Below are 26,381 nucleotides of genomic sequence, written 5' to 3'. Positions count from 1 at the left end.
ACAGTTACTCAAAAAAAAGAGGAATGTTTAGCTGTAAATCTAACAAAACATGTACAGGACTTATATGCTGAAATTAAAGAATGCTGATAAAAATATTAAGAGAGATTTCTAAATAAGTAAAGAGATATTCTGTGTGCATGGATTGGAAAAGTCAACGTAGTAATGACAGCAGTTCTTCCCTGGCATACAAGTTTAAAGCAATTCCTATCCAAATCTCCAATGCATCAATAGATACAGACAAGATTATTCTAAAATGTATATGGAAAGACAAACAAACTAGAATAGCTAAAACAATTCTGGAAAAAAAAGTGGAAAGAATCATTCTACCTGATTTCAGGACTTATTGCCTAGTTACACTAATCAAGACTAGATGATATGGTGGAAGGATAGATATATAGATCAATGGAACAGAATAGAGAACTCAGAAATAGCTTCATACAAGTACAATGAACTAATTTTTGACAAAGGTGCAAAAGCAATTCAATGAAGGAAAGATAGTCTTTTTAAACAAATGGTGCTTGAGCAACTAGATACAAGAAAAATGAACCCCAGTGTAAGTGACTCAAAATAAATTATAGAATTAATGTAATACTATAAAATATTTAGAAGATAGCATATGAGAAAATATAAGGCTTGGTAAAGTTCTTAGACATGACACCAAAAACACGATGCATACAAGAAAAAAAGTGATAAATTGGACCTCTTTAAAATGAAAAACTTTTGCTTTGAGGAAGAGTAAGAGGATGAAAATACAAGCTACAAAGAGGGATAAAATGTTCCCAAACCACATATCTAACAATGGATTCATATCTAATGTATAAAAAGAACCCTCAAAACTCAACATTTAAAAAATTTTAAATGGGCAAATTTTAAAATGGGCAAAAGACATGAAAAGACCTTTTATTGAAGAGGATATCCAGGTGACAAATAAGTACAGGTATATGAAAAGATGTCCCAAATTAAAACTACAGTAAGATATCACTGCATACCTATTAGAAAATTGAAAATAAAAAATAGTGACAATACCAATGTTGGTGAGGATATGGAAAAACTGGATCTCTCATACACTGCTGGTAGGAATATAAGATGGTACAACTACTCTGGAAGACTGTTTAGCAGTTTCCAAAAAAACTAAACATACACTTAACCATATGTCCCAACAGTCACACTTCTGGGCATTTATCCTAGAGAAAATAAAAACTTATGTTCACATAAAAACCTATACACTAATTGTTCATAGCAGTTTTGCTGTAATAGCCAAACACTGGAAACAACAAAAATGTCCCTCAATAGGGGAATAGCTAAATAAACTGTGATACTCTTGTACATCTATACCATGCAATAATACTTAGTAATGAAAAGGCACTGACTATCGATACATTTAAAAACTTGGATGGATGTCAGAGGCATTATGTTAAGCGAAAGAAGCCAATCTACAAGGTCATTTTGTATGGTTCCATTCATATAACATTTTTTAAATGACAAAATTATATAGATGGGAAACGTTGCTGGTTATGAGGGGTTAGGGGTGGTATGGGAAAGGCAGTGGGTATAACTATAAGGAGGTGGCAACAGGGAGACGTTTGTGGTGATAGAACAGTCTGTATCTTGTTTGTGGTGGTTGTCACAAATCTACAGAAGTCCTAAGACAGGATGGAACTAACATAGTCCTCCTTATCCACAGTTTCATTTTCCATGATTTCATTTACCAACTGTGAACCACAGTCCAAAAATATTAAGTAAAAAATCCTAGAAATAAATAATTCATAAGTTTTAAACTGTGCAGCATTCTGAGTAGCAGGATTAAATCTGGCACCTTCCTGTTTTGCCCTCACATTCCAGCATGTGAATCATCCCTTTATCCAGAATACCCACACTGTAGGCATTCCACGCTCATTAGTTAGCCACTTAGTGGCCTTCTTGGCTATCAGATTGACTGTTGTGGTATTACACTGTGTGTTCCAGTGAACTTTGTTTCACTTAATAATGACCCCAAAGTGCAAGAGTAGTGATGCTGGCAATTCAGATATGCCAATGAGAAGCTGTGAAGCGCTTCCTTTAAGTGAAAAAAAATGAAAGTTCTCAACTTAATAAGGAAAGAAAAAAAATAGGCTGAGACTGCTAAGATCTAAGGTAAGAATGATCTTCGACCTGTGCAATTGTGAAGAAAGAAAAATTCAGGTTAGTTTTGCTGTTGCACCTAAAACTGCAAAAGTTATGACCACAGTGTGTGATAACTGCTTAGTTAAGATGCAAAAGGCATTACATTTCTCAGTGGAAGACATGAACAGAAACATGTTTTTATTGATAATTTTGAAGTCAAAATATAGAGATGAATCTCTAAATTTAAAACACTTTATTTGGGAAGCAAGAATTGCAATTCTGGCCACACACAGAACATTTTATTTTAGTCTTCAGTCTTTAGTATGTCTGAAGAACAAAGAAGGTTGGAGGTTTTATAAAAAGGGGAAATGTTACGTGTTATTCTGAAAGTTCATTGGCACTAGAAAGTTTGGTGAGTGACAGTAGTGGGTAAAACCGGTCTTAGGGTTGCAGCAGGTTGTTTCAGTAGTGAGTAGCTAAAACTGATTTCAGATTACAACAGGCAATTTCTGAAGCCAGCCTTGCAGATAATTACATTCTTAGTGCAATGTTATTATATTATATGCTCTGAGTGCTTTTTCCCCCTGGACTCTCAACTTTGTTCTCGTTGAATATAAAAAATGACCCAATTTGTATGATCACCTTTCACATTTCCCTTTTCTGATCAGGATTTTTCTCTGAAAACATCAGGGACCAACCATTATGTAGTAAGGCTTAATTGTTCCTCAGTGACAGGATGAACCTATCTAATATGTCTAACATATTAGATTTCTGTGAATTTATGTAATTTTTGAAACGTGATTATCAACAACATACCCATAAATGTAACTAAAAGATCTAGTATCACTTATTTGACAATGTTTCCTACACAGTTTACCAAATAAGCCTAACTAATATCTCTACAAGATGACATATATCTTTTGAGGCTTTCCATGGGCTCAACTGAAAAATCCTAAAGTTAATTCTAGGTCAGAAAGACTTAATTTAGAATTTGATTTTAGGGAAGTTTTTCAAAGATGTTAAAAAGCTTGAAACACTTGATCAAAACAGATTAACAGGTCACTGTAAAATAACAGTCATTCATTTAAAAAGAATGATAGTCAAAAGACTCTAAAAGCAATCCAGAAAGTTACACAGATATAAAAACCTTAACCCTTTCAAAGCTTAGTTTTCCTCAGTAATAAAAAATCTAATAAAGGCAACATAGAAAGTAACCTTGACAAAGTGTAAAATCTTTGTTTCTTGGACCCGCTACCAAAAAGGTAGAGAAAAAATTTCTGCAGGGTGAGTGTTTCTCCTTATGGAACGTCATTTAGATAACCTGGAAGTCAAGCCTGATGCAGACATATGAAGACTATGTCCAAAGTTATGAGTGTAACAATTCATATACATCAAGAAAAGCTAAGAGTACAGAATCAGGTTATACTGAAGGAAAATATTGCTTTTCTATGCCTTTAAGATAAATATTTCAGTGTCAGGCCAAAAAAGCAGAGTTAGAACTGGAAAAAAAAATGTTTTAGGAGCTGATAACAAAGTTGGAGAAGAGCACTCTTACCCCAGGCCTTCACAACGGGAGAAAAAAGGTGAAGGCAGGGATGTCGGACCTACAAGTCACGTGTAGCGAGATATAGCAAAAGTTGAATCACTGAGATGTGAATCTGAGAAATTTCAAAAGGAAAACTTTACCTCAGGAAATGAAATTACCATTTTCAATGAAAAGGGCAGCATTTTAAACCTGAAACTAGAGAAATTAAATAGATCTCAGGAAGAAATGGCAGAAACAAAAATTGTGCAGTTCAGAACATGGCTGTTAAACAGATTTTAGAATTAAAAATCAAAACTTCTTGCAGTTTTATTAAGGACAGATCAGTACTTCAGGAAATATTTGTTATTTTAAATATAGAGGACTATACTCTGGTCCGGTATCAGCAACTCCTGACACCAGTGTTTAATTTTTAGAAAAACACATAAACAATTTCTTTCTAATCCCAGCCAATCTGATCACAAATAAAACTTCCTTCATAAAGCCCATCTTCTATAAATCCTCTTCAACTTGTTTAGAACTTTCATTATTTTCCTAAGCCCCCATTCTTAGTCCTATAGTTTTTCTTTTTTGTAAATTTTGGAATAACTAATTATTTAATCTCAGGACAAAAAGGTACCACTTAAGATTTTTTTCTCATACAAAATTATTTTTCCCTAAATTCATATTTTGATTAATAGACCTAAATATATTTAGTATTTTTATAAAATTTAAGAAGCCAAGAAAGAACTTTTATGTATTTACCAATTTGGCTCAATTTTGGATATAACTTGGTCATTTAATGAGTATTATTATTTAATATCACTTTAAAATTTTAAATTGCATAAAAGTTTCATTTATAAATGTTAATTTCATTTCCGATTACCTAATTTATTTTTTAGTAATTACACCTAGATTACTTACGAAAATTAAAATATTAGAGCAAGTCACTATTTTATTTTTTATTAACCAATTTCATAGCCTATTAATATGAAGTGTTTACCTAAGGTGAAACCTTAAAGTTTAATACATGGGTATCCTGTTCATAACTCAGAAAATACAGCCGTTTTTATTAAATCAACAATATTAAACCTTATCAATCAAAGAATTGCATACACAAACATTATTTTGTTTTAGGCTGGGTTTATAGCTTTATAACCTTAAGAACTCTGGCAGAGGCAAATATAAAACTGAACAGTAAACCCAGCCAAAAATGTTGACAATTTTAAAGACTTTTCTAATTTTATTTTATCAACAATTTAAAAACCAATTGATTTATCAAGGATTTGTTTAAGTAAGGCAAAGCAAAAATATTTGGGGTTGTTACATATTTTATATGAGTACATATTTTATCTAAATAGAATTCCTTAAGGGATTTCTGGCCGACTACACCAGGTTTTATCATGTAGATGCAACACATCACACAATACATGTATACATGCATAAATACATCTAAACACATACACATACATATAAATAAAGATCTTACAGATTTTATTTTAGAATTTTAGTCATGAGATAGTAAAACATACATACTGGTTTCTTAAAAAGCAGTTGAATTGAAATTATTTTCTGACAAACTGAGAGAAGGCTAAGCTTTTAACTTGTTGTCTGTAGCCCTGATATGGCTGTGAAACAAATTTTGAGTAAAGCAGTTTGAGGCAGTTACCAATATAGTGGATTGGACAAGGAGTAACTGTGGAAATGTGTCTGAATTACGTGAGGAGGGGTAGAAGATAAGAGTTACTCTAACAAGGTCTGTACAGTGTTTTCTTGTTCTCAATTATTTGTCCTCGAAGATAAAAATGCTGCCATTCCTTATAGTATAGTGTTTTACATGAGAATTTAATCTTTAGCTTTAAGAAACAGCACAAAGGTCAAAACAATTTTATTTTATATCTACTGGTTTCAAGTGTTTTAGAATAATTAATATGCCAGAATAGCTTAGCTGTTTTAGAAAAAGAAAGTTTAGGTTACAAAAGGGTGAAGAGGAGGAATTGTAAGAAGGGGAGGGGAAGATCCAGAGAGAAAAGCCTCCCAGCTACCTTTGAGACAGTATTTTGTAGTTAGACAATCTTTGAGTGCTGATTTTTTTTTTTTTTTTTTTTTTGCCTCAAGGTATCAATTGAAATCTAAGTCTTATTTGCAGTGTATGATTTTATAGCTGTGGTTTTTTAGTTTAGTTTTAAGAACAATAGTCTGTTTGAATGATCTCTGTAATGTTTAAACATGTTACCAGGTGGAGTTAAAAAAAAATTTTGCCATGCCTCTGAACTTTGAGAGCCCATTTGTAACTAAATTTATCTAGGTGATTAAGCACTTGCCAATTAGATGCAAGTGCTAATAAACAAAGGCCAAGTAAATGCAAGAACTGATAGAAAATAAAGTACATATTTACCAAAAAAGATGACAGTCTTCTCCAAATGAAGAGGAAAATTCCCTCATCCAAACCTCAAAGCCAAGATGAGTCAGCTTTGGAATCCCACTTCGGATACCAAGTATGTCCAAGTCAAATACAATACGTTTTACTTGGGAAGCAAGAACTGCAAGTCCAAGCATACACGAGTGGTCTTTGGTATGTCCAATGAACAAACAGAAAGTTTGAGGTTTTATAAAAAGGAGTCATATGTATTGTTCTGAAAGTTCATTAGCACTTGTAAAATTTTGGGGACCTGGCAAGTTCTGATTGGTGAGTGTTGGTGGTGGGTAAAAAGTCTTATAGTAGAAGCAGGTTGTTTCAATAGCTATTAGATATAACTGGTTTTAAGTTAACAATAACCAGTTTCTGTGGGTGGGGTTGCAGACAATTACATTCTTAGGGTAATATATGATGTTTCCTGAGTGCTTTTCTCCCCTGGCCTCTCGACTTTGTTTTAATTGGGCATGATAAGAATGACCCAATTTATATGATCAACTTTCACAGTGGCAATCAGGTTTGGTACTATTGGTGGGTTCAGACATCTACTGGAGTCTTAGAACTATTCCCTGAGGATAAGGGGGGCCTACTGTGGGCACATACATTATACAATGCCAATTTCCTGGTTTTGATACTGTACTACAGTTATAAAAAGATGTAACCATTGGGGGAAACTGGATGAAGGGTACACAGCACCTCTACTATATTTGCAACTTCTTGTGAACCTACAATTATTTCACAATTAAAGATTGGAAATCATTTCAACGTATTTTTGTTGGTTAACGTGAAATAAAATATTTCTATATTATATATGAACCATGACTGATTAGTATATAATAGTACAAATAATTTACCCTCTTAACACTACTTAGTACTTAGAAATATCTCTGAATAACAAAATGTTACACTTGGAAATGTCTGCTTGATATGAAAAAAATGTGATCATTTGGAATGCTTAAAAAATGCGTGTGTGCGTTGTCATATGTGTCCGTGTGAAGGGACTACCAACAGGCTTTGTGTGAGCAATAAAGCTTTTTAATTGCAGGTGGGCTGAGTCCGAAAAGAGAGTCAGCAAAGGGAGTTATAGGGCTGGGGCAGTTTTATAGGATTTAGGTAGGTAGTAGAAAATTACAGTTAAAGGGGGTTGTTCTCTTGCGGGCAGGGGTGGGGGTCACAAGGTGCTCAGTGGGGGAGCTTCTGAGCCAGAAGGAATTTCACAAGGTAATGTCATCAGTTAAGGCAGGAACCGGCCATTTTCACTTCTTTTGTGATTCTTCAGTAGCTTCATACCATCTGGATGTATATGTGCAGAGTTGGGCTCAGAGTCTTGACATTCTTGTCTTCTTATATTAATAAGAAAAACAAAACAAGATAGTGGTGAAGTGTTGGGGTGGGGAAAATTTTGGGGGTTCGTATGGAGAGATAATGGGCGATGTTTCTCAGGGCTGCTTCAAGCAGGATTAGGGGTGGCATGGGAACCTAGAGTGGGAGAGATTAAGAGGAAGGAAGATTTTGTGGTAAGGGGTGATATTCTGGGGTTGTTAGAAGGAGCATTTGTCATATAGGATGATTGGTGATGGACTGGATACAGTTTTGTATGAACTGAGAAACTAAATGGAAGACATAAGGTCCGAATAAGAGAAGGAGAAAAACAAGTATTAAAAGACTAAGAATTGGGAGGACCCAGGACTTCAAATTAGAGAGTGCCTAAGGGGGTTCAGCATGATTATTTGCTTGGCTGGCAAGTTTTTGGCCTCTATCCTTGAATTTTTTTATGTTGTCATATACCAGGCCAGACTGATTTAGGTAAAAACAACACTCTTCATTTAAAAATATGCAGAGTCCTCCTTTTTCAGCAGTGAATAAGTCAAGGCCTATTCCTGTCTTCTTATATTAATAATAAGAAAAAATAAAATAATAGTGAAGTGTTGGTGTCATGAGGGGAACAGGAAGCTGTTTGGTCTTATTTGCAAATTGATTTTTGGGGGTAAGGAAAACTAGTGTACATGTGCCTGTCTAACTAACAGGTAGACACATGTAGGTGGAGGAACCACAAAGGAGGAAGAGACCTTGCGTAAGGCAAAACTGGAAATGTAATGTGGGTGAAAGAATTGGAGTGTGCTTTTCCAGCAAAGGTCATTTATCCATTCCAAGAGGGAGTTAAGAGTGGCAGTTAGGGGCCAAGACCAGGACCAGCTATGATGGTTTGGAGGAAAAGTATAAGCTGGCAGTGTAGATAAGGGCAGGGCATTTATGGATAGGTGAAAATGAACAATAAGAGTACGACTAGACAGAAAATAGCAGGGATGAAAAGTTTTTGGGATGCAGTCTAAGTAGTGGGGATGACTGCATAAAGCCCTGTTGCAAAGAGTCTGGTAAGGAAGGACAGACCTAACAAAATGAAAGGATGTATTAGGCTCATAAGGGTTACTACTGTTCTTCAGAAATGTGGGTGAGTTTAAGGGAAGTAGGGGTGAGTACTCGTGACTTCTAGGAGGAAGAGGAGAGATCAGGCTGGCTGTCCAATGGACACGGCTTTATTTTGGAATGGTGAACCCAATGGGGAGGGTCCTGCAGGAGGACGGCAGTTGGGGTATTATAGATGACTAAGTAGGGTCCATTCCATCGAGGTTGTAGAGTTTGAGGGGTCAGATTCTTAACAAGAACTGATTGTCCAGCTAGGGTGTCTTTATAAGGCTAGGAATCTGGAATAGGCAAGAGAAGATTAGCAGCCTGGCCAATTTCCTGTCTAGCCTGCTGGAGGACTGGAAGATAGTCACCTAGGGGGCTGGTGTCTGGGATGAGGTTGGGGCCGAGCAAGAAAGGGTATCCATATAAAAGTTCAAATGGGCTGTACTCTGTAGCATCTCAAGGACAGGCTCTAATTCTGAGAAGGGCAAGAGGTAAAAGTACTATCTGGTCCTTTTTAAGTTGGAGGCTGAGCTTAGTGAGGTGTGTCTTTAAAAGACCATTAGTCTGTTCTACCTTTCCTGAAGATTGAGGACAATAAGGGGTATAACGTTTCCACTGAATACCAAGAGCCTGAGAAACTGCTTGGGTGATTTGACTAATAAAGGCCGGTCCGCTATTGGACTGTACAGAAGTGGGAAGTCCAAACCAAGGAATTATGTCTGACAGAGGGGAAGAAATGACCACGGTGGCCTTCTCAGACCCTGTGGGAAAGGCCTCTACCTATCTGGTGAAAGTGTCTTCCCAGACCAAGAGGTATGTATATTAGTTTCCTGACTCGGGGCATATGAGTAAAGTCAATTTGCCAGTCCTGGGCAGGGGCAAATCCCCGAGCTTGATGTGTAGGGAAGGGAGGGGGCCTCAACAATCCCTGAGGAGTAGAATAGCAGATGGAACACTGAGAAGCGATTTCCTTGAGAATAGATTTCCACAATGGAAAGGAAATGAGAGGTTCTAAGAGGCGGGCTAGCAGCTTGTAACATACATGGAAGAGGTTATGAAGTGACGACAGAATAGAATGGGCCTGCGAGGCTGGAAGGAGATATTTTCCTTGGTCTAAGAACCATTTACCTTGAGTGGGGAGGGACTGATAGGTGGAAACTTCAGTGGGAGAGTAAGTAGGAGTGACTGATGAGAAGGAGAAAAACTGGCCGTGAGGAACAGAAGTAGGAATGCTAGCTGCTTCTTTAGCTACCTTATCAGCATAAGCATTGCCCTGAGCGACGCGATCTGATGCCTTTTGATGGCCCTTGCAGTGAATGAATCCAGCTTCCTTTGGAAGTAAAGTGTCCTTGAGAAGAGTTTTTATTAAAGAGGCATTAATGATGGAGGACCCTTGTGTAGTGAGGAAACCTCTTTCAGCCCATATAACAGCATGGTGGTGCGGGATATGGAGGGCATATTTAGAGTCAGTATAAATACTGACATGCAGTCCTTTTGCAAGAGTGAGGGCCCGGGTTAAGACAATGAGTTTGGCTTGCTGAGAGGTAGTGGAGGGGGGCAGAGCGGTAGCCTCAGTGATAGATGTGGAAGACACTATAGCATAGCCTGCCTTTGCCAGTGATTGGCAATTGGGCCTGGAAGAACTATCATCAATAAACAAAGCGTGGTCTGGGTGGGGAACAGGAAAGAGGTAATATGGGGAAATGGGGAAAATGAATGGTTTCGTTAGGATGGCAAAACCAGGTATCTAAAGGCGAAAGTACCTAACCATGCCTAGGAAGGAAAGGAGTTGTTTTGTAGAAGGGGTTGGGGTTTGGGAGACTAGCTAGACACGATTAGCAGGGAGAGCACATGTATTTTTATGAAGAATTATGCCGAGATAGGTAATGAATGACGAAGAAATTTGGGCTTCACTGAAGTAATGGGTGCTGTCCCTGAAGCCTTGTGCCAGTACAGCCCAGGTAAGTTGCTGAGGCTGATGGGTGTCAGGGTCAGTTAAGTGAAAGCGAAGAGAGGCTGGGATGAAAGGTGCAAAGGAATAGTAAAGAAAGCATGTTTGAGATCCAGAACAGAATAATGGGTTATGGAGGGGTAAAATGGGAGAATTGTAAGGAGAGTTTATAGGATTTATAAGGCCATGCTGTAACAAGTGAGTGATAATAGGCTTTAATTCTTTTAAAGTGTGCTGTGGGATGGGATATTGGTGTTGAGCAGGGTAAGGGTGATGAGGTTTTAATGGGATGGTAAGGGGTGCATGATCAGTTGCCAAGGAGGGAGTAGAGGTGTCTCATACTTGTGGATTAAGGCAAGGAGATACAAGGAGAAGATGTGAAGGAGGCTTTGAACTGGGGAAAAGGGTGACAATGAGTTGTGGCTGTAGCCTAGGAAGAGTCAGGGAAGCAGATAATTTAGTTAAAATGCCTTGACATAATAAGGGAACTGGGCAGGTGGGGATAACTAAAAAGGAGTGCATAAAAGAATATCGCCCCAGTTGGCATCAGAATTGGGGAGTTTTAAGAGGTTTGGAAGCCTGGCCATCAATACCCACAACTGTTATGGAGGCAAGGCAAAGAGGCCCTTGGAAAGAGGGTAATGTGGAGTGGGTAGCCTCTGTATGAAGAAGGGGGCGGACTTATCCTCCACTGTAAGAGTTACCTAAAGCATCTGTCATGGTCCAGGAGGCTTCCAAGGCGATCGGGCAGTGTCAGTCTTCAGCCACTAAGCCGAGAAGATCTGGGAAGGAGTCAGTGAGCCTTGCGCCAGAGTTCCAGAGACTCTAGGAATGGCTGCCAGGTGAGTTGGACACTCCAATTTCCAGTGGGGTCCTGCACAGATGGGACGTTGCTTAGGAGGAATCCCGGGCTGCAGGCATTCCTTGGCCCAGTGGCCAGATTTTCAGTACTTGAAGCAAGATCCTGGGGGAGGAGGTCTTGGAGGAATGCCTGGCCACTGCAGTTTAGGTGTTTTGAAATTCTTGTGTGCTGGAGATGTGGCTGAAGTTTCTCTCACAGCACAGGCAAGTAATTGCCACTCTTCTCTATTATTGTACACCTTGAAGGCAAGGTTAATTAAGTCCTGTTGTGGGGTTTGAGGGCTGGAATCCAATTTTTGGAGCTTTTTCTAATGTTGGGAGTGGGTTGGGTAATAAAATGCATACTGAGAATAAGACGGCCTTCTGGCCCCTCTGGGTCTAGGATGGTAAGGCGTTTAAGGGTTGTTGCCAAATGGGCCATGAACTGGGCTGGGGTTTTATATTTGATGAAAAAGAGCCTAACTGTTTTGGGAGAGGTCAGATAAAGAAAAAAGGAGCATCAACCTTGACTATGCCTTTAGCTCCAGCCACCTCTTTAAGAGGAAATTGTTGGGCAGGTGGGGTAGGGCTAGTCACAGAACGAAACCGTAAGCCGGACTAGGTGTGAGGAGGGGAAGTGATAGAAGGATTATAGGGTGGGGGAGCAGAGGCTGCGGAAGAATTGGGACCTGGCTCAGCCTGGCGAGGAGGGGAGAGGTCAGATGGGTCCATAGAAAAGGAGGATTCAAAGTACTCAGAGCTTGGGGTGGAGACCGAAGGAACACACAGAAGAGAAAGAAAAAAGATTTGGGATGAGTCACATTGGGAGCAGAGACTAGGGCGGGACTGATGTGTAGAAGAATGCCTGGATGTCAGGCACCTCAGACCATTTGCCCATTTTATGACGAGAATTATCTAGATCTTGTAGGGTGGAGAAACTGAAAGTGCCATTTTCTGGCTATTTGGAACCACTGTCAAGTTTGTATTGGGGTCAGGTGGTATTGCAGAAGAAAATAAGGTGTTTAGGTTTTAGGTCAGGTGAGAGTTGAAGAGGTTTTAAGTTCTTGAGAACAGAGGCTAAGGGAGAAGAAGGAGGAATGGAGGGTGGAAGGTTGCCCATAGTGAAGGAGGCAAGCCCAGAGAAAAGAGAGGGCAGAGACACAGAGGGGGTCGGTACTTGCCACCAAGGTGAAGGATCAAGGCAGGTGTCCCTGTGGTGATCAGACACCTCTGAAATGTGGGTGAATAATCAGACAGGCATCCCTGCAGTGATTAAACACCAAGGGAAGACTGTCTTCTCGAGTCCGTGACCAGTGCTGGAGTTTTGGGTTCACGGATAAAACACGTCTCCTCTGTCTGTACCGGAAAAGGAAAGGAACTGAAATTAAGGGAAGGGATAGATTAAGGGAAAGTGGTGCCAAAATTGAAAGGAGAAAGAGGTTGAGGGATAGTGAGAGAGGTTGGAGAAAAGAGTAAAAGGAAGCTGCTTACCCAATTTAAAATTGGTGAGATGTTCCTGGAGCTGGTTGGTCTGAGGACCTGAGGTCGTAGGTAGATCTTTCTCACAGAGCAAAGAGCAGGAGGACAGGTGATTGTCTTATCAGTTAAGGCAGGAACCGGCCATTTTCACTTCTTTTGTGATTCTTCAGTTGCTTCAGCATTTTCACTTCTTTTGTGATTCTTCAGTTGCTTCAAGCCATCTGGATGTATATGTGCAGGCTTGGGCTCAGAGGCCTGACATGCGTGTGTTTTGTGTTTTCCTGGATAGGCATGCATTCCTATGGAGGAGGTAAGCGGGGGAAGGGAGCTCACATTCATCAGACACCTAGTATGTACAGGAACCTTCTGCGTCCCTGGAAGGATGGATGACCCCACATGTGAAACCTCTCGTGTGGTTCTTTTTGGAATTGACTACCATTGCTGAAAAGGGCCCAAATAAAATATCAAATTTTAACATGCTGGAATTTTTCTTTTTTTTCTTCTCCTTCAAACATTTGTAGCTCTTTATATGTGGTATTTCCCCTGTGTCAGAAGGGAAAGAGGGTGCCCTTGGGGAGGTTCTCTTCCAGACTCCTAGAAGAGAATCTGATTTACCTTAAATGCACAAACAAGGCCTTGCCATGTCCCTGGTCAACCGCAGACAAACTACTTCAGTCACAGAAATAATTTGGACATTTTTGCTTTTTAAGGAAAAGATGATTTCCCTGGATTTTTTTCCTGGGAGGACGAGGCATTCCAAAACCCCAGAGGGGTCAGGCACAGTTCGCCAACTTTATGTTTTGGCGGGGCAGCGCATTTGCTTCCCGAAGAGAGTTGCGAAACCGTTTTCTAGCGCGCACGGGGCTTTCATCTCTTCGGTGCATGCCAACGGCTTCCCGAGATGCCCCCTTTATGGACTTGGCCATCGCTACTTTTGTTACAAATTAACGTCTGGGACTCGGATTACTGCCAATAGGAAACTCCCGCGATTCGCTGCCTAGGTCGCCGCCCTCACAAGACTGGACTCTGCACAGGCCATCCATGCCCGCTGGTGCACCTCGCTCTCTTGCACGCTAACCCCGCGGGGACGCCCCCGACCTCCCACCTCAGCCCTCGCCACAGTTAGTCCCGCCCTTCCGCGCAGACTCCTTGGAGTTCTGTCCCGCCCTCCGCGCGCTGCGGCAGCCGGGAGATTGTGAAGGGCACCTCCGGCAGCCAATTAACACCAGCACACTGGGCGGGACCACGCTTGGGCAGGCGGAGGGGGTGGACCAAAGGCGGGGACTTTTGAGTGACAAGGATGATGGCCAACCGTCGGAGGTCCCTCTACTGCGCCCCGCCCCTGAGCCGCCCGCCCAGCGCCCAGTGGGGTTCCCGGCGCGGGGAATGTCCCGGGTGGAGCTGGCTGAGTCGCGCGCTCTGCTCCACACGACGGGGCTGTGTGTGCTGGGCCTGGCTCGCGGCGAACCGAGATGGCAGAGCAGTCGGACGAGGCCGTGAAGTACTACACCCTGGAGGAGATTCAGAAGCACAACCACAACAAGAGCACCTGGCTGATCCTGCACCACAAGGTGTACGATTTAACCAAATTTCTGGAAGAGGTGAGTTGGGGATGAGCGGCTTGGGGCGCAGGGAGCGTGGGCCGGGTTTGGGGGTTCACTGGCATGACCTGTCTTTCGCGGCCGCGAGTCCGCATACCTACGCCTAGGCGCACCCCCCGAGTTCGCTCACCTGCGCGTGTACGCCTGGGCGCGCTTCCGAGTCCGCACACTTGCGCGTACACGCCTGGGCGCCCCCCACCGCCCCAAGTCCGCACACCTGCGCGCGCACACCTGGGAGCGCTCCCCGAGTCCGCACACCTGCTAGTGTACACCTGGGCGCTCTCCTCGAGTCCGCACACCTGCGCGTGCACACCTGGGAGCGCTCCCTGAGTCCGCACACCTGCGCGTGTACACCTGTGCGCGCTCCCCGAATCCGCACACCTGCTCGTGCACACCTGGGAGCGCCCGGCGCGGCGGCATCCTCGCTAGGTGGTGCTGGAGCACCCTTCCGGGGAGAGCGCGCAGCTATGCGGGGGATTTAAATGATCCCTTTCTCCCTTGAGTTTGAATAGAAGGGTGTCCTTCCAGGACCGGCGGCATCCCCGGAGTGGCCGGCTGGAGACCACCCACCCCGAGAGCTGCGGATCCCGCCGAAGGGGACCCCCAGTGCGGAGGTCGGGTGTGGTCCGGGCCTGCGCTTCCCGCGGCAGCCAGTGGCCGACCTTGCGGTCCACACCCACTCGCGTTCGCGTTCGCGTTCGCCTGGAAGAGGCCCGGTGTTAATTAACCTTTTCTGGTCACGCCTTGGCAGCCAGGTGCCGTGCTTGACTCCTGAGACCGCGGTGTGTGGCTCGAGCAAGAACACAGAAAGAGGCCAGGCAAAGCAGCGGACGTTCTGCTGTGGGACTCGCCCCTAACAGCTTTGGAAGGTGTAATAGGAAACGTTGGTTAACTTGAAGACATTCCTTTGATAAGATTCTTTGCATTCGATTATAATTTTTGCCGCACACGCTAAGGGGCGCTTTTGGTGATTGTCTTAGATCCTCTGGAAGTGTTTTACCACTTTTGGGGAGTCTCAATCATCAATCTTAACGCATGCTCACGCCCCTCTCCCAATAATGAGAAGGTTTAGTGATGGGAATTTTTTACATAGTCAGGGAGCAGGGGACAAAAATAGATGCCTGGTCTGAGCTGGATCACAGTTTACATCAGAGGACTTTGGTTTTGCAGAAAATGTTAAAATCAAAAGGCCTGTTTTAAAAAATGAGGCTGGGCCAAAAGCGGTGGCTCACACATGTAATCCCAGCACTTTGGGAGGCTGAGGCGGGTGGATCACTTGAGTCTAGGAGTTCGAGACCAGCTTGACCAACATGGCGAAACCCCATCTCTAACCAAAATACCAAAATTAGCCAGGCCTGGCGGCGCATGCCTGTAGTCCCAGCTACTTGGGAGGCTGAGACAGGAGAATCTCTTAAACCTGGGAGGCAGAGGTTGCAGTGAGCCGAAATCGCACCACTTTACTCCAGCCTGGGGGACAGAGTGAGACTCTGTCTCTAAATAAATAAATAAAATTAAATAATAAGGCTGGAGTTGATGTTTATTGGTATTTCACTCTGGAGCAGTGCCCGAAGATAAAGTCATGTTACCATTTAGTAAGGAGGGGTTTATGTTAGGAAATCAGAGCTGACCTGCCCTCTCCCTCCTGCCCGGCTGCAGATCTTGTCATATAACATCAATTCTCATTAACTCTAAATGTGGAATTTGAAGATACAGTGTGTGCTTTGTCTATTTGTGCTTATAGAAAAAGTAGCATAAGAGAATATTAGGATATTTTATATTATGAAGCATTTTCTTCTTTCCTTTTGTTTTCTCCTAAAGCGAGTTTTTTCAACCCTGGCACTGTTGACATTTTGGGCCGGCTGATCTTTGTTGTGGTGTCTGTCCTGGGCATTGTAGGATATTGAGCCACCTCCCTAAGTTCTACCCACTAGATGATCGGTACCACCACCTCCCCTATTTTTTTTTTTTTTTGAGACAGGGTTTTGCTCTTGTGGCCCAGGCTGGAGTGCAATGGTGTGATCTCGACTCACTGCAACCTCTGCCTCCTGGGTTCAACCAATTCTCCTGCCTCAGCCTCCCAAGTAGCTGGGATTACAGGCGCACACCACCACGCCCAGCTAATTTTTGTATTTTTAGTAGAGACAGGGTTTCGTCATGTTGGCCAAGTTGGTCTCGAACTGCTGACCTCAGGTGATCCACCCACCTTGGCCTCCCAAAGTGCTGGGATTACAGGCGTGAGCCACTGCTCCCAGCCCTACCTCCCCTATTTATAGCAACCCAAAATGTCTCCAGATATTGCCAGAGGTCCCCTAGGGCACATAATCTCTCCAACTTGAGAATTACTAAGGTTACTGTGCATGACTTTAGGGGTAGATTTTCAGAGAGGATAATAAGGAAGTGAAGATTATTGTTAAAATGTACTCAAAACTATTTACTTTCACATTTCATTCCTGTGAGTCAGGAAAGGAGGGATTGTGCAAAAATTTTCCGAGAAAAACTGAGAGATGAGAGCAAGCTCTTGAGTGGGTGAATTAGCTGAAAACAAATTTCTTTATTTTTTCTCACTCAAAGTTTTTGTGGAGAATGCATCTCAAATAAAATGAACAAGAGGGTGGCTGACCCCAGGAACGGCTAGGAGGATGGCGTGAGTGAGGAGGCTGGGGTCTGGGAGAAACACAAGGAGTTTGGTTTTGGTCCTGTCGACTTTAAGGGGTTGGAGGGATCTTCAGGCATCGGGAGAACTGCATGCGTTTCTGCCTCCACTGTCTGCCAACATGTGGTTCTGGGAACAAGCAAGGCCACTTAGCCTTTCGCTGGATTGTGTCTGCCCTCTGGGCACCTCCCGATTTGACCTTTTATGGATGTGTTTTTCCATTTGCCGTCTTTATTATTTGCTTTGACTTTCTGTGACCATCTCTTGCTTATTGCATGTCCTGGTCATTGGCTTCCCAGCCCCCGGCAAAGCCTTTGGGAGCCTCTGTCTGGGTTCTATCTAAGATTCTAGCCAGGATTCCTTGCAGGTGACTTCCTGTACTCCTGGGGTTACATCTCAAATAAGCTAACTCGCTCAGAGCTCTTCAGCACGCTGCCCTGCCAGGTAGCTTTTTTTGAGGCTAGTCTGTTTGTCTCAAATCTACTTTTAAAACAGAAATGAGTGCAGAATGTCTCTGTCTCTCTTCCCCGCTTGCCCAGTCCTCTTTCCTGTCTTCTATTGTTGAAAGGCTCCAGAATTCATGAAGCATTTGTGTGTTAACTAAAAAATATTTTATCTCACCTAATTTACTTAAATATGAAAGATTTATCTTCCCCTTCGAACTCTCAAATGAACTTTCAGTCATTATGGGCTAGACCTTTGTTTACTGTAGATCCCCCATCCATATGGACAAGATTTCTCATGGCTGAATATTTTCCCTTCTTTCAGAATATCCTAGATTTATGTGCATGTCCGTGTTCGTGTTGAGAAAGTATGTGGTGAGATGGTGGAAGGATCCTGCTCTGCTGGCAGGTACAAGCCAAGAACACAGGTTGAAGCTCACAGGTGCAGCATGTGCTCCGACCTCCTGAAATAATGGCCTCTAAAGCTGTTTTTGTTGTTTAGGAGGAGGGGTAGAAACCTAAGAGGGAAGACTGGCTTATTATTAATGGCAGTCTACATAGCAGCAGGTGCTTAGTTACTGTCTGATATTTAAAAGATTTTGAACTTTATTGCCTACATATTTTGAACTAGATTTTTTTTTTTAATCCTGAGTTCCAGTTTTTGAGTTTATATTTGTGAAATTGAGTCTTTGCTTGATCATAGAACTTTAAGGGACAGTTCTTTGAAATGAAAACTTAGGCATTTAGGGCCGGGGGAGAAATGTTTGCATTTCCCTTTCTGTGATTTGGGCAGCAGCATCTATTCAGTTTTTAAAAGAGCTGTGGAAGGGAGAGAGAAAGGTATCCTGTAATAAACAACAGTTCCATTAGCTGTTGCTTTTGGTTCAAGTCAGTGGGTGTTTGATTTTTGAAATAGATATTGTCCTGGAAAATTTTATAAAGCAGAATGTCTTTTGTGAAGTTATCTCCTCTCCCTTTACATCATAAAAATGGAAACTTGTTTCTGTAGAACATTTTCTAGTGTTCCTGGGATTCTGATAGTCTTGGACCTGAGCCTTAAATGTTCTTTACAGCATTCTGCCTCATAGAAGCTATTGGCTCCTGACTCGCTTTGATTTTTGGAGTCTTAAGAGTGTCCTTTCTAGCACGTTTTGTTGTAGGGACTTGCTCTTTGTTATTTTCCGTTGAACATGGCTGCCTATGTTGCGTAGACCAGTGGTTCCAAGGCTTGGGGATCGAGGAAGAGAGTATGGGTGTTGAAATTCATTGCCCTTAATTGTGAAAAACATAGAACACATATCTTTACCCTTGTTAAAGCTACCATATTTAGGGCTAAAATACTAAATGCCTTTGCTTTTTGCAAGAAAATTTGATAGTATTCTGAATCTCATGCTACTAAAAGGCTGCAGTTGGCAAATATGCCTTTGATGCATGTAAAATGGGAACATTATTATTATTTAATATATACCGTTTGGTAAATAAAACTTAGAAATTACGGAGTCTGTAGAAGGGAAATATTAAGTTATTGTTGATAGTGTTGGTGGCTTAGGCATCTTGGGTAAAGTGGTAGCAAAACCACATCTTAGAAGGCTACCTGGGGAATGTGAACCCCTGAGGCTTTTGTGTGTTTCTGCATATATCTCTATATTTTTTGGTAACCTGTTGCTACTTTTGAAAAGAGGTTCCGAGAGGCAACTTTGTTTTGAAACAGTAAAGAAAACAGTAAAGAAACAGCAAATTAACTTTTGCTTTTTGATTATCTTAAAGGTTGATGAAAATTGTAAATAAGGAAGGGAAAACACATGCAAGCCAGCTTTGGTCAATCAAGGAATAAATAATATGCACAATTTTACTGAATGTGAATGTCTGGTATTCTGAAAAGTCCTCCTGGTGAAGATGGCTGATAAGTGCCTTTGTAGTTGAGTGGAGTCTGAACAACCCTGTCCCGCTGGGCATTTATGGGAAAGCATTGGGCCGGGGTTAGGAAAACTAGACCTGGTCTTAGACCTATCATGGAGGTGACTTTGGGCAAGTCAGGTATTTCTTTCAGTCACTTTCCTTGTTCTGAAGTGGGGACTATTCTGTCACTGGCATCTGCATTGGGAGAAATGATATGTATGAGAACACTGGAAAAAATATGTAAAGAGAAGGCATTTAAGTGACTATATTTTGATTGAATTGAAATTTTAAAATAAATTGTTTTTATGTGGAAGGTCCATTTAGTAGGAACATATCTCAGGAATTATAGTGTTAACTAGTAAACAAAATGACTCAAAATACAAATATTCACTTGAAATATAATTGTTCACGAATGTGTGCTTTGCATGATTGGAAATCATCCCATTCCGCGAGCTTTTAAACATACAACTTTATTGTGTAAGGGGAAAATAATACATGATCATGTTAAGGAAGTGGACAGCATGGAAAGCTGCAAAGAAGAAACTCAAAGCTGCCTGGAGCTCTGCTCCCCGAAGGTGGCCAGCTTGAGCAGTTTGCACACTTGCTACTACAACACCTTGCTCATGGATGTGCTTTACATCCATGGAAATGTGCTCTGCATGCTGCTCTGTAATCTCCCTTTTTCCCCACTGAACTAGGTGTTGAGGGACCAGTCCTGAATTTCAGTAACTCCTGTTCCCAGGCTGCCTCCTGATTGTATAGAGGGATCCTAATATACGGAATCCTCTTTCCTTCCACGTTTTTAGGTTCCCACCTGCAATTACCTCCTTATGGTAGATCTGTGTAAGTGAGATTCTTGGGTGAAAGGATGTACACTTCTACTTTTTTTTTTTTTTTTGAGATGGGGTCTTGCTCTGTTGCCCAGGCCGTGGTGTGATCTCAGCTCACTGCAGCCTCGACCTCCTGGGCTCAAGTGATCCTCCCTCTGGAATAGCTGGGACCACAGGCATGAGCCACCATGCCCAGCTAACTTTTGTATTTTTTGTAGAGATGGAGTCTCTTGTTGCCCAGGCTGGTCTTGAACTCCTAGGCTCAAGTGATCTGCCCCCTTTGGCCTCCCAAAGTGCTGGGATTATAGGCATGAGCCACTCTAAATTTTGATGGATGTTACCAGAGCACCCTGGGGTGGCACAGCAGTGTGTGCATTTCTCAGTTCTTAGGAGTGGAGGAACTTGGTTGCACCTCATTCACCTCCCTTCCTGAATTATTTGGCTGTGTACTTCTGTTAAAAAGGGAAATGTATGGAATAATTTTTTGTCCCCTTTAGCTTATAAATTCTCTTAAAAGTGCAGCTGTGGCAAGTAATACCTTGTCTATTCTATGAAAGAATTTCATTGTCTGAAGGCTCAAAACATCAGAAAAGTGACCGGAGGCAGCAGCTGACTACATGGGAAGCTGAGTAGTGGGCTCAGAGCCATTTTTGGAGTCTCAAGAGTGTCCTTTCTAGCAGGTTTTGTTGTAGGGAGTTGCTCTTTGTTATTTTCCATTGAACATGGCTGCCTACATTGCATAGACCAGTGCTTTCCAAGGCTTGGGGATAGAGGAAGAGAGTATGGGTGTTGAAATTCATTGCCCTTAATTCTGAAAAATGAACATTTTAATCAAGTGTGCTTTCTTCCCTATTACCCTTGGACCTAGTTTTCTTGGGAAAATAGTCTTAAGTGTATATAGTAACTGGGTATCTGTGCCTTTTACTGAGTTCCAACATGGGGACCGGGAGGGTGAGCTGAAGATTGGGTGGGGACAACTCAGTTCTTGCTGTTGAATAGAATCTGGCCTGTGTTGCCTGTTGGCTTAGAGCTGACGTCTCTGTGGATGATGGCAAGAAGTTACTTTCTTACATCCATGGAATTCCGCCTCTAGCAGGCCCACGCCAGAATGATGGCATCTGAACCAGCACTGATGCTGGGGAGGCTCTGGAGGGGGCGAGGGATAAGGGATGTGGACTTAAGGGAAGGGGTGGGGTGATTAACAGCCTCTAGGCTCAGTTAAAGGTGGTCTCTGCCTGGCTGGTGGGCACGGGAGCCTCTTTGAAATGGAATCACTTGAACTCTTCTGTAGTTGAGGGCCTTGGGAGTGTCAGTTTGCAGCTTGTTTCTTTCACTGCCTGCTATTGTTTGTTCTTGGCAGACCTATTCATCAAGCTTTGTGCAGCTGTGTCCAGAATTAGCCAGGTCACAAAATATATTCAGACTTCTTTCCCTCGTCTTCCTCAGAAAGTGTTAAGTAAATGCCATCCATTAATCATCCCCAAGTAAATGCTATTCTTTAATCCTCCTCTCCCCAACAGTCCCTAGTGAGCTAATAAGAAAAGTGATAGCAGTAGACATTGGCTGAATGTTTATGGACATTCAGTATGTGCTAGGGAGTATGCCAAGTGCTTTTTCTGCATAAAACCTTCTTTGCGTTTGTGCTTTTAATCTCTCTTTTTTTTTTTTTTTTTGAGACAGAGTTTCACTCTTGTTGCCGAGGCTGGAGTGCAGTGGTGCAGTCTCGGCTCACTGCAACCTTCCACCTCCCAGGTTCAAGCAATTCTCTTGCCTCAGCCTCCCAAGTAGCTGGGATTACAGGCATGCACCACCACGCTGACTAATTTTGTATTTTCAGTAGAGACGACGTTTCACCATGTTGGTCAGGTTGGTCTCAAACTCCTGACCTCAGGTGATCCACTCGCCTCGGCCTCCCAAAGTGCTAAGATTACAGGTGTGAGCCACTGCGCCCGGCCTGTGCTTTTAATTTTCAAAACAACCCTATGGGGTCAGTGGTGATAGTGTTCTCCCTTTTAAAGGTAAGACGGTGTGTCTTAGGGAGATTTTGCAACTTGCTCAGCAAGTCCCACAGACGATAAGGAGCAAAGCCAGGGCTTCAGTCCAGGCTGCGGGCGCTGCGGCCCAGTGTCTTCAGTGCTGAGTCTGCTGCTAAGGCTTGAGACCCAAGGAGTATTAAAGAGAACCTAGTGTAGCTTTAAAAGCAAAAGTCCATCCCCCTATACAGAGTTGCTGTCATTTGCTGGAGACCTCGATCACTGGAGAGTTCTCTGGAGGAACCAGGGAGAAAGCAAAGGGAATTTGTGATGCAAAGATCTGAACAAAGCCAAAACCCTTGGAAGGTTAATGGGCAAAAATTTGCCTTTCTTTCCATCTGTTGTCAGTTTACTATGTTGCCTTCTAGGAGGTGAAGGAAACAGCCATTCCTGTTTCTTGTAGAGGAATTTTTAAATAGAGGGAGTTGGGGTGGAGTCTTTACGGCCTCAGTTTGTTCGTGACCCAGATGCTGCTCTCACCTGGCAGAGGCTGAATCATCGGTGTGGTTTTGGTTTGGAAAGAGATCGTTTACCCGTGTGGTGGGTATGTGTGAGGAGACATGTGTTGTTTGGTAAAAGGCCTCTTAAATGCCTGCCCTGGGAAGGATTGTTTAAATGGAAATCCGAAGAGGTTCCTGCTCTGATAAATGCCTCAGTGGGTCCAGCTCATCTCTTACCCTCCCCTTCCGGGTCCATATCCCCTCTGCATCTGCCACGCGGTTGGTTGCAGGGTGGTTAGAACATCTTTCTCCTCTAAGCTGAGAGCAGATGCCCTGGCGTGGCCTCTCTTGTATCTTTGCCACCTCTCATGGTGCCCACTGGGCAGTCAGTTCTCAGGATTTCATTGGTTCCATCAAATGGGTGGTGGTTTTATGAGTTTTCAGCTTGAGTAATAAATGCTATTTATCGCATTAAAAAGTGTGATTTCTAGAAGAAGCACACACAAAAAACTTCATCTTTTGGAAACAGATTGTCATTTCTCTGTTCAGTTCCTTTCAATGGCTTCCTGTTGCATTTAGAATAAGATCATATCTCTTTGCCCTGGTTTGGAAAGTTCTGAATGATCCGGCCCTTACCTACCTCCCCTACCTCAGCAAATAACACTGTGTCCTCCCTGCTAATGCCCACACCTGGTCACATTGACCCTTTCTCTCTGTTTCTCAAACAAGCCAAACTTGTTTTTACCTTAAAACCTTTGCCCTGGTTTCCCCTGTGTCAGCCTTGGCCCTGTTCAGGTCTCAGCATGGTGTCCCATCCCGTTTTGCGCCTTTGCTAGCAGTTAGACCCTCCCGGCTGTGATATGCTGCCTACCTGCTGCTTTCTTCACGCGATGGGGGCTCCTGCCTGCCTGGCTGCTGTGCACCTGGCCCATGTCCGGTGCCGGGAAGTCACTCTTCCGGGGATGGAAGAGGAGAGCCTGGTGGAGGAACAGACACGAGCCCCTGCTCTGTGACTATCTTATTTTACCCCCTTTTTCCACACACGGCACATGCTAGTGTGATCTCTTCTTACTCTGTAGGCCTTGGCCTGGGATTTTGTCCCTGAGGATTGCGCAGTTAGAAACTAGTGGGACTCTATTGTGAAAGTCTGGATTGTGACATAGTCTCAGAGCATGGAACACAAGAACAGCATCGAGGGAGGCTCCCAGGCAGTCAGTAGAAGGGAAGAGGAGAATTAAAGGTGAGGGGAGTACTTTGGTCTGCATTTTCCAGTCTCTTCCTGCCCAGAGCCCGGGCCTCCACCTGTGCCTGAGATCCTGTTTCCCTTCGCACTCACAGACGTTCCCTAAGCCACCCGATGTTCCCCACTGTAAACCAGGCCCCTCCAGACTGCACCCCGCTGGGTTATTCTCATCAGTGTTCCTGCTGTTTTTTTCCCTTTCCTGCAAAACACACACACACACACACACACACCCTCCTCCCCTCCTCTCCTGCAAAAACACACATACTCTCTTCTCCCCTGAAACACACACACACACACACACAGCCTCTCTTCACTCTCCTGCCTGCTCCAGGATTTCCTCATTTTTCTGCTCCCCTGAATAATAGAACCCTCTGAAAGGGTTGTTAAGCCTGGTCTCCAATCCACCTCCTCCATTCCCTTTTAAACCACACCCATTCACCACAACTTCTCTTGCCAAGGTCTCCCAGGGTGCCTTGTGTCAGCTCTCAGTTCTCCAGCGCAGTGGCTCAGCAGACTCTGACACAGATGCTCACCCTCCTGGGTTGCCATCCTCTCCTGATTCCCTCCTTCCTCCACCTCCTGTCTCCTTTTCCCACTTCTCTTCTGTCTGACCTCCTTATTGGAGGGCCCGCCTGGGGCCTGGGCTTTTCCACTTTGGCAGGCTCACACAGTAGCATGGCTTTAATGTGCTAATGAATCCTGGATTGTCACATCCTGGTCAGAAAGACCTCTGTCCTGAACTGGCTCTTGTATCCCTGAGGCTACATCACAGTTAGATGTCCAGTAGGCTTCTCACCCTAATGTGGGAAACACACCTGCTCCCTCTGCATGTCCCCATCTCAGCAGATGGCAGTTCCATTCTCCCAGCTGCTCAGGCCAAAAGCCTGGGGGTCGTACTCCTCTCTTCTCTTGCTCTCATACCCACATCCAGTCCACCAGGACATTCTGTGGGCTTAACTTTCATAATGTCAGAATCTCACCAATTTTTTACCATCTCTACTGCTGTTCACCTGGTTGGAGCCTCCATCCTCTCTCGCCTGGTCCCCTCCTGCCCCTGACAGCGTATTCTCACCATAATAGAGTGACATTTTAAAGTCAGATCGGATCAGTCCATATACTCTGTTTAAACCCTTCAAGGGCTGATTACACTGCCCGATTTTAAGAGTTAGGATATGGCTGCAGTTGTCAGAAAAGTGTAGTTCTGGCAGAGGGACACATACATATGTCCATGTAGCAGAATAGAGAGGCCAGAGATAGACTGACAAAAGATTTCCACCTCATTGTTGACAGAGATGGAAAAGCAATTTGATAGAGGAAGGGTAGCCTTTTCAGCACATAATTCTGGAACAATTAGACATCAATAAACAAAAATATAAACCTTGACTTAAACCTCACACCTTATGCCCAAATTAACTCAGAGTGGATCATAGATTCATAGATCTAAATATAAAATGTAAAACTTTTTTTTTTTTTTTTTTTTTTTTTTGAGACAGGGTCTTACTCTGTCACTCAGGCTGGAGTGCAATGGCGTGATCACGGTTCACTGCAGCCTCCACCACCTGGATCAGGTGATTCTCCAACCTCAGCCTCCCAAGTAGCGAGGACTACAGGTGTGCACTACCACGCCTGGCTAATTTTCCTTTTTTTTTTTTTGTAGAGACAGGGTTTTGCCATGTTGCCCAGCTGCCAACTGGTCTCAAACTTCTGAGGCTCGAGTGGTCTACCTGCCTTGGCCTCCCAAAGTGCTGGGATTACGGCATGAGCCACTGCACCTGGCCGACACGTAAAACTTTTTAAAGTGACTTAGGATTAGGCAAAGAATTCTTTGATGTAGTAGAAATGTGATCCATTTTCAGTTCTTTGCACTGGAAGGTTATTCCCCCAAATAACATGTGGTTCCCTGCCTCACCTCCTTTGAGTACTCACTCACTGTCACCTCAACGAGGCATATCCTGACCACTGTATTTAAGCCTGGATATTGCCCCAGCCCCCTGCACTGCTGAGCCCAGTTATGCTGCTGAGTTTTCCCCTGTAGCATGTATTACCTTGTAACATACAGTATAATTTACTCATGTATTAGTTTTTGCTTCTCTGTGTCCTTCCACTAGAAATGTATGCTCTGTGAATGCAGGACTTTTTCTTTCATTCACTGATAAATCCAGTTCTTAGAACAATGCTGGCACATAGAAAGGACTAAATAATTATTTATTGATTGAATAAGAATTAAAAGTTTATAAATATAAAATACTAGAAAGCTGATGTGGAATGGCTGTTGGGTGACATTGAATAATTTTCTGATACCTTATTTTATTTCTCCTTTGTCTCACCTGCATATTTCAACCCAGTTTATTATGATTAAACATGAAAGAGAGGCCTAGTTATTTGGTATTGAGAGAAAAAAAAGAGAGAGATGGGCACATGCCACTATCAATCCTGCTTTCTTTCCACCTCTGGGCTCAGCGTAGGCTATTCTATTATGTCGTCTTTTGTTTTTATTTATTTTTATTTATTATTTA

General features: G+C 43.0%; 1 protein-coding gene and 1 long non-coding RNA gene across 3 annotated transcripts in view; one reads left to right on the top strand and one right to left on the bottom strand.

Annotated features, from left to right (window-relative positions):
* Nucleotides 1-7,061: 7,061 nt before the first annotated feature.
* Nucleotides 7,062-13,847, bottom strand: LOC134738415 (uncharacterized). Of its 2 annotated transcripts, none has more exons than XR_010124126.1 (2): nucleotides 12,736-13,847; nucleotides 7,062-7,384 (listed from the first exon to the last, which is right to left on the bottom strand). It is a non-coding gene; the product is annotated as an uncharacterized LOC134738415 (long non-coding RNA). The 2 variants fall into 2 exon arrangements; XR_010124127.1 differs by having other exon boundaries at nucleotides 7,062-7,381; nucleotides 12,736-13,843.
* A 204-nt stretch (nucleotides 13,848-14,051) lies between these two features.
* Nucleotides 14,052-26,381, top strand: part of LOC129018975 (cytochrome b5) — a 41,594-nt gene continuing 29,264 nt past the window's right edge. Inside the window, exon 1 of the mRNA XM_054461179.2 lies at nucleotides 14,052-14,324. Within this exon, the coding sequence (XP_054317154.1) occupies nucleotides 14,196-14,324 (129 nt within the window). The 5' untranslated portion in view covers nucleotides 14,052-14,195. The remainder of the gene's footprint in view (nucleotides 14,325-26,381) is intronic.

The sequence above is a fragment of the Pongo pygmaeus genome, chromosome 17 (genome assembly GCF_028885625.2).
Source record: "Pongo pygmaeus isolate AG05252 chromosome 17, NHGRI_mPonPyg2-v2.0_pri, whole genome shotgun sequence".
NCBI lineage: Eukaryota > Metazoa > Chordata > Mammalia > Primates > Hominidae > Pongo > Pongo pygmaeus.
This window is presented reverse-complemented; position numbering and strand designations above follow the sequence as displayed.